The following is a 14995-nucleotide window of genomic DNA, read 5'->3' as shown; positions in this document are numbered from 1 at the left end:
ATAACCTAGAGCAGGGCGTCAAACATACGGCCCGTGGGCCAGAAGCAGCCTGCCAAAGAGTCCAATCTGGCCCACTGGATGATTTTGCACTCCTGATATTGAAGCACCTGTGAAGGCTAACAGGTTTCAAGTTTAACAGTGAGTAGCCTGCTTTGTGTAAAATGCTTCTTCAGAGGCCTTTCACCCTGACCCCCCTTACAGGTCTCTGAAAATACAGTTAATATTTCTTGTGGTCATATTTATAGATATCAAACATCCTGCAAAATATTGTCATTAGCAGCTTCAGTACAAAAGAGTTAGACATCTTAAGACAATATTGATGGAACCCTACCGATATGGCACTGACAATACCTTTGATTTGTAAAATGGAGTGCACTTGTATAGCACCTCTTTAGTTTCCTGACCTCTCAAAGCACCTTTACACCACATGTCACATCACACATTCACATACCGGTGGCCAAAGCTACCATACCTGGTGCCACCTGCTACTGAGTAACCACTCACACGCTCTCACACACCATCAGGAGCAATTTGGAGTTCAGTGCCTTGCCCAAGGATACTTCGACATGGAGCCTGGAGGAGCCGGGGATCGAAAGGAAGGAGGTAGTATTATTTATAGGTTATTATGCGATGGTTTTACTGGTTTCCACCACTTGAGATTAAACTGGGCTGCTGATGGTCCATGAATTAAAATGAGTTTGACACCCCTGACCTTTAGAGCAGTGGTTCCCTACTGGTGCAGCCACAGGGTCCAGATTTCTACTTAATACATTCAGCGTCATACTTGTGTTTGGCCATGTCATCAAGCTAGTTTGCTGTCTCTGTCAAGTAGCTGTCAGTTAGTCACTCACTCTACAGCCATCCCCAGGCACTTCATAATAAAAGCTATGTGCTGAAAATTCACTGTACTTAAAATAAGTGTAATTTTTTTACAAACTTGACATGATTGCAAGTCATTTGCGGTCCATTCAGAATAGACCCGTGACCCACTTTTGGGCTGTGACCCACCAGTTGGGAGTCCTCCACTCTGATCAATCTGTCAACAACATGTATACAATTTAACAAAAAATAAAATAATAAGTGAATAATAAATGAATATTTTCTTGGGTTTAAAGGAGCATTTTCCACAAAAGAAATTTTTATTTCCCTCATATCATTGTGTTAAATTACACACAGTAGTTGTACATGATGTCACTCATTATAGTGACAATACGTAATAAATAATATGGACATTAATGACATTAACATAATCACATAATTACTCTGTTGTAACCAATTACAGCGGAGGTAATGAAATTGCTGTCATTGTGCTGCAAATACAGCTGCTGAAATTACGACCTCATTATCTCTATCTAATAATATGATATCATCAGATAGATAGATAGATAGATAGATAGATAATGGACTAAGATGAATTACCATGGCAACCTGTAGGATGCTGTTCAGTAAATGGATGGTGAGTGACCTCATGCGTGGCTCCAGACAGAGAGCGACACAATGACACACAGCTTGATGGACCTGAAAGGACACAAATGGAGGATGTTCAGTTCATGGTCTGAGTCTGAGTTTAGTCATCAGAGAAGGCTGGAGGACATTACTGAGGAACATTGTTTGAAGTTACTGCCAAACAAAAAAAGTCAGTGCTTCACTTAGTTTGCAAAGTTCACAGCGAGTCCAGCAGGTGTCAGCAGATGTCACAGGTAGAGTCTGAAAGGTTACGTTTACTGTAATCCTCCTGACTTACCTTTCAACTCCTCAGAAGCAGACAACAAACACGCCGAGCAGCAGCATCTTCCCCGCAGACTCTCGACAGCAGCTCTCCTCGTCTTCATCAATCATATGCTCATCTCTATCTCCACGTCCAGACTGTATCTTTTCTTCCATTTCTTGTCAGCTCTTTCCCATATCCTCTTATCTTTTCTCCCTTGTTCTGAGTAATTAAATTTGAGCAGCAAAAGGTTGACTGTCTGTCTGTGCTGCAAAACAAATCGATCATCCGCTTATCTCGGGGCCACACAGCTGACAATGCTCCGAGATCGGTGAAAGGCAGACTGCAGAGGGAGAAACTCAGAGAGACATTTCTGAACATGTCATAGCTTATTGTCACATATTAACTTCTTTATCAAACTTTGATTTACTTTCATACTGAGGTCAGTTCACATGTGCTTGATGCTCACCATCTTCCACAACTCACTCCTCATATCTTTCCTTAGAGTACATATTTTCTGACACAGTTTTGAGTGACGACTGGTGCCGTTTTCACCTCGTGCCTGTATGTCATCATGGCAAAGTGTGCTCCAGGTGACACCAGTTGCAACGAGTACACCCGCAGAAGCTGTTTTGAGTATTTGCCAGGTGTTCCTGTGTCTGTCTGTGGACTGATTTTGCCAATGTGATAGTATCGCAACTGTGCGAGAAGTGCTAGACGGGTGTGATCCAGGCAAGAGCGATATAAGGAGGGAGATAGGAAGCAGAGAACAGCCCATATGCCCCCACACTTTACGCCCCTGGCCCCTATTTGTTTAAGACATGAATCTCTGTATTGTGGCTGGAGTGATCCCACTGCAAGATGTCTCCAGCTTAATTAGATTTTACTGTATTTTTCTCCTTGTGATGTGTGTTAGAGTCACTCTTAACAGTATGTGTGACCTCTGTAAATGTAAGTGTACCTTGTAATCTAATTTTCCTAAGATGTTATCTGATTATCTGACTAAACTGAAATCTACTTATGTAAAGGTCAGCAGAGGTCACTCAATTGAACAGCTAACAACATGAACAGGCTACAACCAGCCTTTATAATAATATAGTACAGACTATTTTAGTTTTTATTTCAACACACAAACGTGCCATACTACAAACCAGGCTCAACTATGATGTCACAGTGTAGTGTACCCTGGAGTACACTTCTACATCCATGTAGCAAGATCAGAAGTTACACCACTGGAGGTCAGCAAAAACAACTGTTAAGTTGCTTTTAAGCTCTCCAGGTTTGTGTTTTATGATTTTTTACAACCATTTACTGCATATTTAAGGACTTACCAAATAAAGAGTGAAGACACAGCAGTGATAAGGCATACTCTATAAAGGGAATGAAAGGTTGTTTTGTAGGTCACAGGCAGGTCTTAAGTCTTTGCCTTTAAGTCCCAAGTCAAGTCCTTAACTTTGAGTTTCAAGTCATCAACAACTCATAATGTGCTCTTCATCAAATTTATCTCCATGTCAACAGCAGAAAAACAATACTGTATTAAATTTCTAAAGCTGTGAATGCTTTTCAAATTTGTTAAAACAAATTTGCTGGAAGTCATCTATGATTTTCAAGTGGCATGTTTTGCACACTGCAATTTGTGTTTTGTTGACCACTGCAAACAAAATTATCTTTGGTATAATTCTTTCTAGCTACTGCTCAGTCACATCGTGTTTGTTCTTCATGGTTCTTCCCTGCAGCTTGATTGGATGCTGTCAGTTTGGTTCAGACAAAGTGTATCTGGGGAATTAAGTGTTGACTTTTTTGATTTTGTCACGTCGAGTCTGAAGTCATCAAATTTGTGAGGTGAGTCTGACTCAAGTCCAAGTCATATGACTCAAGTCCACACCTCTGGTAAACTGTAACTAGGGTTGCAGCAATGTACTGGTTCTATGGTGAATAAAAAGTTAACAATTATCTTACCATGTACCATATGCTTATACGTTATTGGGAGAAAAAAAATGCAACTGGATGGAGAATCTCCCCTTTATTTTACTTATTATCAAAGGGGAGACTTTATACACATTCTTTCATTAACAAAATGGTGTCAAGTTTCAGTTATGGTAATAAAAATGTTGTTCAACCAAAAATAATCTTTCTGTTAGATAACAATGCATTTATAAATGTTCTTAAATCATTAATAAATAGCCTATTTTTAAACAAGCCATCCGGTTTACATTAAATGCACAAGTCTTAGTAGGCCTAATTAATTTCAGGGGGTTAAAACAACCCATCAAGTCTCTACTCGTGAATTCTGAACAACTTTTCAATGAACTGATATATTGATTTTAACATAGGTCATTCTTAACATGTGTAAAGTAACCTGCACAACCTGGCAACCCAGAAGCTGTTCTCCACAATGTATGTGCAGCTGATGTATAAACCCATGATAAAGGGCAATGTGTTGCCAGAAAATGTACAGCAGTGACGTAGAAGTGTGACACTCAGCCCACCCCTTTGTGATGCTTCATTTTGCTTCACATTAATCTGTATGTTCGTGTTGCAGCTGCACAGATGCGTTCACGTGTGTTGTGTTTACATATCTAAATCAACAACACTGCGATATCAGTCAAAACTATATGTTTTCTTTAGGCTGGAGATGTAATTGTTGTGAGACCGCGTGAGCGCGCACTTAACGATAGTGCGCGCGGCCCCGGAGTCGCTCGCTCCCACAGACGCACTGAGGCTCCTCACACAGCAGCAGCGCAGGGTTCAACTCACAGGTGCTCCTCTCCGCTGCTGCTCAAACACACACACATACACACACACACACACACAAGTGTTGATTTTATTTTGTTGTAAAATTAAGAGGTCCGGGTGGATCACCGGGAGAGGAGCTCAAACACACCGGAGGGATTCCCGGGATTTGTACTTGGAGGTAGGCAATAAAATTCCCATTCATAACCTGTTTTTATTATAAGATACACAGGGCTACTTTATCATATGCTTGTGTCACCAGGGTTTAACATTCTCCAGACAGAAAAAGCAGAGTAAGCCACCTGAAGTGTAAAGTAAAATATAAACAGCTAATTTATATTAATTTATTGATCAGGGTGAAGGAGAAACAAAAAAGCAGAGCGAAATATGTATTCAGGTCATGATTGAGGTGCGCTGAAGCATGTGTCCCGTCCGGTGTGATGCTCCTGGCTCCTGGTGTGTGTCTGCAGCTCATCAGCAGGTCATTCACTGATTCACTGATTCACTTTAAAATGTATTGGCACACAGTCCTGGCTGTAGTGACAAAGCTCTGATCGATGAGATCGACCGGAGGAGCGATGGGAAGGGAGACAAAAGTGTGTGTGTGTGTGTGTGTGTGTGTGTGTGTGTGTGTGTGTGTGTGTGTGTGTGTGTGGCCTATGTAAAGTCAAAGCAGGCTATAGGTTCCTCATTTAAATAATCTAATGAGTTATTGGCTGCCTGGATGGAAAAAAGGAGCAGGCGGAGAGGGGCCGGGGCTCAGTCTGTGCCTCACTATCTTTTTTAATGTTTTTATAATTCAGCATGTGCAAAAAATATATGAATGCAGCCGGGAAGAGATACAGACCGAGTGTGATTCAACATGAATGTGATAAAAAGCTAAAAAACTGAATGATTTAACATAAATATGTTAAAGAATTTCATTTTCCATGACTTTAATACAGATTTTATCAAAAAGGTGCAGTAATGTTTTGCAAGCATCATCTCTTTTACTTCATTAAACATTAACAAGTCCAGGGATGTGTCAGTTGTTGCCTGTAACCATCCTGCAGTCTGAATCACAACAATTCACCCTCTCTCTTTGTCTCTCTCTCCGCCTCAGGATGTGTGGTATGGACGTGGACTTGGATGATGGCGGGTCAGGCGAGGAGGAGAAAGAGGAGGAGTTCTGGGTCGGGGAGGGGGTGAAGATGCTGCCCCCTCCTGTGGCCCATAGCGGGGACAGCGCGTGGGGCAGCCGCAGGGGCAGATGTGGCTGCGTGGCCTGTGGGGCAGCTCTCATCCTCTGGGACCTGTGTGTCATCTTAGCCAGCGCTCTGCTCCTGGCTGTGGTCTTCTCCGTGGTGCTGCTGCCTGCAGTGCTGCTGCTGTACGCCGGTTTCCTCTGCCACTCCAGGGTGAGATAAAACTCTTTGTTGTTTATTCGGTTTGTGGCAATTAAGCTGAGAGGAGGAGTTTATTGTTATTGCTGACCCAATGGTGGGACTTGAGCTAAAAAAATCAGGTTGTAAAGTTGCATCTGAAATAATCCTGCCTTTGGATGATTAGTCAGAAGATAATGGGCTGATTTGGACACTAATTCACTCGCATAAGATCCTGACTTCAACATCAGATACAGGATACTCTCTACTGGTGGCAGGAATCCCTGTTGGCCCCAGAGCTCATTATTTTCACAATCCAAAATAATAGGATAAAGATTTGGGTTATTTGTGTTGTGCAATGCAATATTTTGCAGTTTATTACATTTTCGGCACAAATTATGTTCCAGAAGATTAGTCATTTTTGTCTCTTTGGTCTCATAAAAATCCACTCATTTACTTTGCAGCAAATGTGATTGCCAAGTAGACTGAGTGCAAAACCACAACACATTCTGTATGCAAACCGGACATGCTGACACAACTGTTTCTGTATTAATCTCTATGAGATGTCCTGATTCATAGGACGCAAACATACAGAATACAGTATGTGAATGACTGTACTACTGCAGGTATTTTTAACAAGATGCATATTTAAAAATGTTAATAATCTAAAATATAATACCTATTTTCCCTGTGCTGTTTTGTCTCACAGGATATATCCTGCATCAATTCTTTCCACCACCTCTAATGTTTACTGAACAATAATCTTCACATGTTTAGATCCAGTTGCCCATAGCAACCATATAAGTGACTAATCATCATGCTGGACATGGCTTCAAGAGCTTTTTAAATGTCCAGGTATTGGTCTAAGACTCATAACATGTGATTGCGACGTTGCTGGTTTGATTTCAGGTTTGACCTTTGTTGTATTTCACCTCTTTTCTCTTTCCTCGAGTTTTCCATCAACCCGGTCTCACTCTGAAGTCGTCAAAATCCAGCGCTTGGGCAGTGACTTGTGGCATCAGACACTGATGAAAAAGCAGTCCTTTAATATCGGCATGATATGCGGCCAGTTGCAGTCATAGTTTAAGAAACACCAAGAAACACAGTCTTTCAGCTGGGAGAGCGGTGTTCGCATCCCATAGGATAATAAAGCCAAACCCTGTTCTTTTTTCTTAAACCTAACCACGTATGTTGGTTGTTGGAGGAAAAAATGTCAATTTGCATTGTTGTACTAACGTAGTACATTTATTTTGAAAGAGACTGTATGTAAATGTCAAATTTCCTGTGAAAACGGAAGTGTATTTTGAAAGAAGACAACGTATGTAACAGGCAGAACTTTGTCGTCCCAGAACACCAACAACCGACGCCCCCAGGATACCTTTCATGTTGTATCTGGACGTTGAAGGTCCATGATCAAACATGAATATGTGATGAGGCTGGAGTGAAAACATGTTGATTTTCTATCTATCTATCTCAACTTTCTTTTGTCAAAATGAAGGCAAAAATGCACAAAAGAAACACTTGTAACTGGGGCGTCCTGGTGACAAGTCGTAAAGCTCATTGCTTGAAATTGCTTACGCTCCAGTCTGAGTCATAGAGGGAACCTTTGGTGCACAACACCCTCATGATTCCTGTCACTCTTTGCTGTCAGCTAACAAACCTTGAACTGATTATCATTGTCTGTAAGTTCCCCTCAGTTTCCCTCCCCTCTGTTGCATGAAATGTTTCCTCCCAGTTCCTGGAAAGCAGGAACTTTTATGCAGCTGTCGAGGATTATTAAAGCTGCTATAGTCTGTGTTTTTATAATAACAATAGATCAAATGACTATGCAGTGTGAAAGATGTCACTCATAGTGACAAACCCACAGATAATTATCCTCAGCCTGGTGTTTCCAGCCACAGCAAACAGCTGTTTTCAGAATAAGAAAAAGCACCGTGTGACAGACAGACACAGTTAGTGAGCTGGTGAACGTAGTGGAGCATTTATCAGCTGAAGACGCAGCTGTTTTTCTCAGGAGCTGAGTGAATATGGGACATTCATCATATGGACACAAACACTGGTGCAAATGAATGTTGCTCCTTAACTGCTGGACGAAGTTTACCAACAAGTACGACATGTCAACCTAAAGTCGAACTATGCCAATATGCCAAATTTCAGTCAGTCAGTCCAAAAATGTTAGTTAACATGAGCAGCTCTCTCTCAAATCCAAAACCTAGAGAGCTTAAACTCAAATTTGTGATGTGACAGGGTGTAAAGTCTGGAGCTGCTGCATAGACAATGATTTGTGGAAGATGTTCTAGATGACATACACAGCACCCAGGGGAATGCTCTGACTATGGGTGCACTGTCTGTTTCACAGCCGAGAACACTACAACAGAATAAAGCTCATTTGGGTATAAAAAAGAAAACAAACATTCTGTGGATCCACAGTATGGGGCAGCTGTGAGCATGTTGTATCCTTGGGCAAGAAACTGAACCCCAAATCGCTCCTGATGGGTGTCCCATCGGTGCCTGAGTGTGTGTTTGGTTTCTGAGTAGCAGGTGGCACCAGTGGGTGAGTGTGTGTATGAATGGGTGATTGTGACATGTAGCGTAGAAGCACTTTAAGTGGTGGGAAGACTGGAAAACCGCTATACAAGTGCAGTCCAAGTGAAAAATCTGGCTCCCATTCCTTGTCTGTGGAGCAGCTCCAGACTTTAAGGCCCAGACACACCAAACAGACATCCATGAACTGTTGACGATAAAGGCCAACTGTTGCATGGCCTCACGTTGCCTGTGTTTCAGCCAAAAAGTTGCACTTGAACACACCGCAACGACTGCAGCCACAACCAACAAGCACGTACCTTTTGCACCCATGTGAGATGAAATAACTCTCTATGCCAGCAGGTGGCGGCAGTCTGTATTCGTCATCCAAAAAGGGAGGCAGAAGAACGACAGGATAGATTCAAGATGCTAGTTAGCCAGTTAGGACATTGACAACCCAACCTGAAGTTGAAAGAGCAAACCATATTTACTGTGCGCCAGCTAACAACAGCACAGCCCTCTTGTGATTGTGAGTGAGTGTTTGCTTTCCTCACTTCCATTTCACTTCCTGTGGGCTGAGCTGAACTGACAATCAGAGTGATTTCATACACCGACAGGTTCAAGCTTCTGCGACACAGATTAAACATGATGAATCTGCCGAAAAAAAGCAGACAAGGGCCGACTAGTGCTAACGGTGCATGACACACCGCAAAAACTAGAGCAAAAGATGCTCTTTGATGACCCAGCATTGACCAATGGCCTACCCTTGGCTTGGTGTGTCAGGGCTTGATGATATCACAAGTTTGAGACTCCCTGGTTTCTAGTTTTGAGAGAGAGTAGCACATGCTCACAAATGCTGATTGAACTTTTCTCAGTCATGGAAATAAAATATTGGAAACCTTAATTTGGGTGGTGTCTCCCTTTAAAATGTGACGCTATGTCAGTCTTGTGTTTACAGCTCGTTTCTGCTGCCCCCAAGTGGCTTAAAAATATTTAGTCCTGCTCATAAATGATAGCACTCTGTGCCAACCTGAGAGTAAGTTTACAAATCATTCATAATAAGGAATCTGCACTCAGCCTCTTTTGACTTTGAAGTTTAGGCAAGTAAGCCCACGCCGTACAGGGAGTGGAAGGGTTATTCCTCATTAAGACACCTGGAGTCGTAGAGGGAAACAATCACAGCCTTAAGGGAAAGTCTTTTTGGCAGCAAAGGTTATACCTCTTTACCTGACGCCTTCTCTTCAGAGGTATTCAAGATTTTTTTTTTCACATTTATACTCATTGGTTTTTTATCATCAACAAGAAGCTTGTCCAAAAAGATAATGATTAACTTGAATGTTTGGGCATGTCAGACAGTGTTTTATGGGTGCGACTCATTTTTTGGTGAGTCACATGAGGGGCAGACAGATCATCAGTAAAATATGATGAGTCTAGGCATCATGCTGTAAAGGTCTACTTGGCTCGGCTCACCCGACAGGTCATAACACCACATCCTCACCCTCGATACAGCTGGGTTTTTTTCAGTTTCTGAAGCTGCAGCCGTACGACAGAGCAGGCAAATTAAGAACATGCAAAGTGTCCTCCTGCAACAAGACTATAATCGTGATTAGGCCAGAGCAAATGTCAGTTCAGAGCAAACAATTACAGACAATGTCAGTCAGAGAGCTCTCCCCATTGTGGTGACAGACTGAGCACGGGGAGAGAGCCCCACTGAGCAGACAAGGCTGTCTGATTTGGTGCCAGCGCCAGCTGTGCACAGACACACTGACAACACGCTGAGGAGGAAAATGTACTCGCTGAAAGCACAGTGTGCACTTGACTGAGGTGTGTCTCTGTGTCTGCGTGTGTGCGTGTGCTCGTAAGTGTTTAACACTGCTGTTGCTAGGGTGCATTTGTCGGGGGTGAAGCTCGTTTTGAAAATGCTTACAATAGGAAATCGTTTAGAAAAAGCCTCGGATGTAACCAAAATCGTTCTGAGTATGTTTGACAGAGAATATATGTGAGTGTAATTCATGTATCTGTGTGTAACTTTGGTGTATGCTTTTGTGAGGATGTCATTGTGCACTCTTTGCAGCTGCCAGTGTTACATCTTTCTATAGTTTCCATCGCTCTTCTCTCTGGTCTAACTCCTCCCTCTCGCCTCCCGCCCTCACAAGGTGATTGACAGCTCAGAGGGTTACTGACAGCTACTGAGCTGCTGCTTATCGGAACTGTAGAGGGAGGCTGGGAGAAACTCTGTCACAGTCCACTACACACACTGTCCCACTTCTGCACCTTGAGCATATGCTAACACACACACACACACACACACACACACACACACACACACGGATAACAAATCCCACCTATTTTCTCTGTGACAGTGGAGGAGCAGCTCCTCCTGATGCCAAAATGTTCATCATGTCCTCCGGAGCCCTCCTGTCTACTTTTATGGTCTCCCTCTGCCTTTGTCCTCGTAGGTCCTTGACGCCCCCTCTGCCATCTGCCGTTACCTTGACGACAACAGCTGCTCCGCCCTCATCATCCTGGGCTTCGTGATGATGTCCCCACTCGTGGTTGTGGCAGCCGCCGTCTTCTGCGGGCTGCTCCGAAGGTTTCGACTCCTGCTCCTCATTCAGCCGATCACACGCGCCTGGTACAGAGGGCAGCTGTCGGACTGGGCGAGCAGCGTCCACGCCTGGGTCTGATCAAGGCGCAGCAGGAGGCACTGAGGGTCGGATATGTTAACAGTCAGGGGGAACAGAAAGTGTGATGTGTGATGTAAAATCAACCTGAGAGACAAAGGGGGTAGACAAAATAACAGGGACACCTGACAATATAGTGTGAGAGATGTTGACTCAACTAGATGCTACGCCCCCAGGAAGTGCTCCAGGCTTTGAAGCTCATTCTTGTAGTGGCCAAACAATGAAATTACGACTTCCTGGTCCGTCATGTGATGCCACAGGGCCCAAAGAGACTATTTCCCATAGAGTTACATTGTAAAAGACATGCCTATAAATTAGTGGCTCCATTTCACAACACCCTCGATAAGATTCATTTCACCATCAGAATTTGATTCATTCAGTTTGATAACATTTCGAAAGTCTAGAAGAGCTGCACGATAACATCATTTTATCCCCATTCCGCTGAGCGCTAAACTGGAAGCTCACGCAAGTCTGTAGTGTGATTGGGCTCAACAATGCAGAGGATCAGAGTACTTTTATACCTCCGCACTTGAACTTTATTGACATCATGCATCACTCAGCAACTTTCATAGGAATCATTGGGGCACACCTCCAATAATGTATCCAACTCTCATAGGCCCAGGCCACATGTTCATGGGTATCTCGGAAATTTTTTCTCTCTCTCTCTCTCTCTCTCTCTCTCTCTCTCTCTCTCTCTCTCTCTCTCTCCTTTGTTCTTAAAAAAATCCTGTTCAAACAAGCTCTGTTTAAATAAAATCTTCATCCAAATGCAAACACAAAAGGCAATTGAGGCGCCGTCAATAAAATGCCAAACAAACAGGCGGCGATATAACCCTAACCCAGAAGCCATGTAGAGAGGTAGAAGAAAGATATTGGCCAAACAGAAACCTGAATAAAAGCTATTACCAGAAGGCTTTCTGGAGCCGTGACCCCTATAGCACTTCTGACACCTCTGCTCCCCTGTATAGTGGAAGACCAACTGTGCATTTATGTGTTAGCATGTTAAAAGCCCTGTTAGCAAGATGTGAACCAGCACTATTTCTGTCACGTCTGCCACTGCACAAAATGGTCATGTGTGATGCCCCATAAAGGAGAAAACGGCACACGCTCTAATGTTACAAGCCCTAAACTCAGTTTTGCCTGTCTACATGTCAACACTGAAATGTTTTGGAAATCCTCATCCTGGAAGCAGTTTTATAGAAGGTCAGTTTTTAGACCTAAAACACTATTTTGTGTAGACAAAAGGTCAAAACTCATAGAAACGAGTTCAAATATCCGGGTATGTGGAAAAGGCCTCAATACATCCATGGGTTTTTATGGACTATTTTCTGGCTGGATGTAGTTACTTCCTGGCGTCTCTGGCGTCCTCGCGGTGTTGGCAAGATTTAGGCCCAATCCTAATACCCCCCCTTGTCTACTACCCCTTAGCCCTTGGCCCTACCCCTAGCACTTGCCCACTACCCCTTGGCCCTCAAAATGAAGCAACGAGGGGTAGGGGTAGGGGAAATGTTTCCCTAGGAATTGGGACACCACTCACTACCTCACCACGTCAGTTGCGTTCACGCATACGTAACTATTTTAAACAGGAAGCTGCAAGCCATCTACATTTCCAACCGGCATCTACAATGGAGTTTCCAGTTGAGTTAATCCTACCAATTGCATCTGCATTATTCATCATGCTTCGTTTGATGAACGACAGACGACAGGGGACTTCTGCTAGCTAGATAGCTAGCTAACCAGCTAACATTATGAGGCAGCATGGTTATACTAGCTGGCAAGTTATCGTAATGTGAAAAATCTGACAGAACAGGACAGATGACAGACACCAGATAGTGCGAGCTAGCTAGCTAGCTAACAAGCAACCTGACAACAGCTGTGTATGAACTTTTCCCCCGTCTCTTGATCAGTGGTAGCCATGGCGACGTCTACCCTTCGCTGGCAAGTCAGCATCTGAAATCCCTCACTCCGACGGGCTAGTTTCATACCCACTACCCCTTGTTATGTCCCCTACCCATACACGCTAAAAGGAATTGGGACACCCCTACCCCTCGCGGGTAGCTAAGCTAATCACCTGCTGGTTCTATCCTCTATCCTCATCGAGACCGAGTTTTGTAGCGTTGTTACTAGGTTGCGAATTGATGGTGTCTCCATTATTTTGTCTACCCCCTCTACATTTAAGGTCATTTTGTGATTTGTTGAGAACAAGAAAGTACAATTGTGGTTATAAAGTCATTGTAGCAGTTTCCACTTAAGTCTATTTGTATTGTTTTAGAAACCACATACTTTTCTGTGATTCGTGGCTTGATGTCTTTTAACCTCACATACAAACATTAGAGAATATACTCTGCACTCATTTGATCCAAAGGAACAAAATGCATCTCGGGACAGTCCAGAAAAAATGCTCATTAAATAATTTTTGTAAAATGAAGGACAAATAAATGCATATCAATACTGCAATATCACGGCTGCATTAACACAAGCAAGACTCAAAGGAATCGTCATGTTCTTTAGATAAGGTAGCAGTTTTAGGACAGTAATACATCATTATGGTAGTATTCAGTTACATTTTGTATATAACCAACTAACTTTTTGTGATTTTGTATTGCCTGTTTGCTAACTATTTGGCGTGGTTACATGTGGGACTTTCTCAGAAGGATATTGCTGTGAAGTTATTTGTGGTTGCACATTAGAAGTTTAGCAAAAAGTCAAAACACTATTGCAAACATTAGATTCATTGGGTTTAACTTGGTCCCGTGTGTTGGGCTCAGCTCCCCTGGGGCGCTCAAACAGCATACAGGGACATTTGTATCGTCTGTGCGGTGACTTAAATGGACGATGATGTTTGTTTATCTGATGTAGCATCACTAGCAGTCATGTTTTGTGGGAGGGAGAGAAATATGAAACACATTTCATGTAAGTGGATCTTTTATTGAGATCACATCGTGCCATAATAAAACACACCCTTCATTATAAAAACAACAACAGTTGACAGTACGACAAAAGTAATGGCTGTTAAGTGGGAGCCAGGTGTTAAAGTGAGATTTGAATCATCGGAGCAGGAGCTCATTCTGCTGCCTCTTTGCTTTCTGCTCATTTAAATTCATCAGCGACACACGTGCCGCACATCCGTTTTATCTGAGTGTCAGTGCTCTGTAATTAAGTGTTTGGATTTCTCAGAAGAAAGCCTTGAATCATACTTCATGAGAGGCATTTATTACATGTCCTGTGCCAATGTAGTCTTACTGAGATGTATTTATTTTCTATTTAAACATATTTATTATGTAAGTCTTATGTAAGTCCTGTTATTTATCTTCCACTGTATGTTTGTTTACAGAAATGAAGCCCTGTTAGTTCCAGTATTTTACGAGAACTAGGAAGGAAAAGGGTCTATGTATTTTTTGAGTTGTATGCTGGCAACATTACACCTTAACTACAGTATTTACTGAAAAGCTTACAGCATTTATTTATTGTTCAGCTTTTCATTTCAGTGTTGTCAACAAAACAGCAGCACACTGTCATGTTCTGACCTCACAACAATAAAAACAGGACTTTTTTTTCAGTGTCTCTTTTGTGATGTGACTTGTTTGTAAAGGGTTGTGGATTAGAGTCCTGATGACTTAAAGGGACAGTTCAATCCCAGAAATCAAGACTACATATTTTTCCTCTTACCTGTAGTGCTACTTATTCATTTAGATTGTCTTGGTGTGAGTTGCCGAATGTTAGAGATTTTGGCCATAGAGATGTCTGCCCTCTGTTGAATATAATGGAACTAGATGACCCCCGGCTTGTGGTGCTCAAAATGCCAAAAAATACATTTGAAAAACTCAGAAATCAAGAGCCGGTTGCTCAAGATAACCAACAGACCTTTTTGCGAGCAGTTTAATGTAGGTACTATTTTCTGTCTACAGAAATACACTAAGGGCGTAAGCAAATATCAAAATATAATGTTTTGTGATACTGTATATCCCAAAATTTCCTTTTAAAAA

General features: G+C 42.5%; 1 protein-coding gene across 1 annotated transcript; it reads left to right on the top strand.

Moving 5' to 3' along the window:
• Window positions 1-4314: 4314 nt before the first annotated feature.
• Window positions 4315-14550, top strand: LOC125897588 (transmembrane protein 88). The gene is made up of 3 exons (XM_049590988.1): window positions 4315-4622; window positions 5544-5838; window positions 10785-14550. The coding sequence occupies exons 2-3, from the start codon at window positions 5545-5547 to the stop codon at window positions 11010-11012; spliced, it is 522 nt and encodes a 173-aa protein (XP_049446945.1). The 5' UTR covers window positions 4315-4622; window position 5544; the 3' UTR covers window positions 11013-14550.
• The last annotated feature ends 445 nt before the right edge of the window (window positions 14551-14995 follow it).

This window comes from Epinephelus fuscoguttatus, linkage group LG1 (assembly GCF_011397635.1).
Source record: "Epinephelus fuscoguttatus linkage group LG1, E.fuscoguttatus.final_Chr_v1".
In the NCBI taxonomy this organism is placed as follows: domain Eukaryota; kingdom Metazoa; phylum Chordata; class Actinopteri; order Perciformes; family Serranidae; genus Epinephelus; species Epinephelus fuscoguttatus.
The sequence above is the reverse complement of the archived record's forward strand: the minus strand, read 5'-3'. Positions and strand labels throughout refer to the sequence as shown.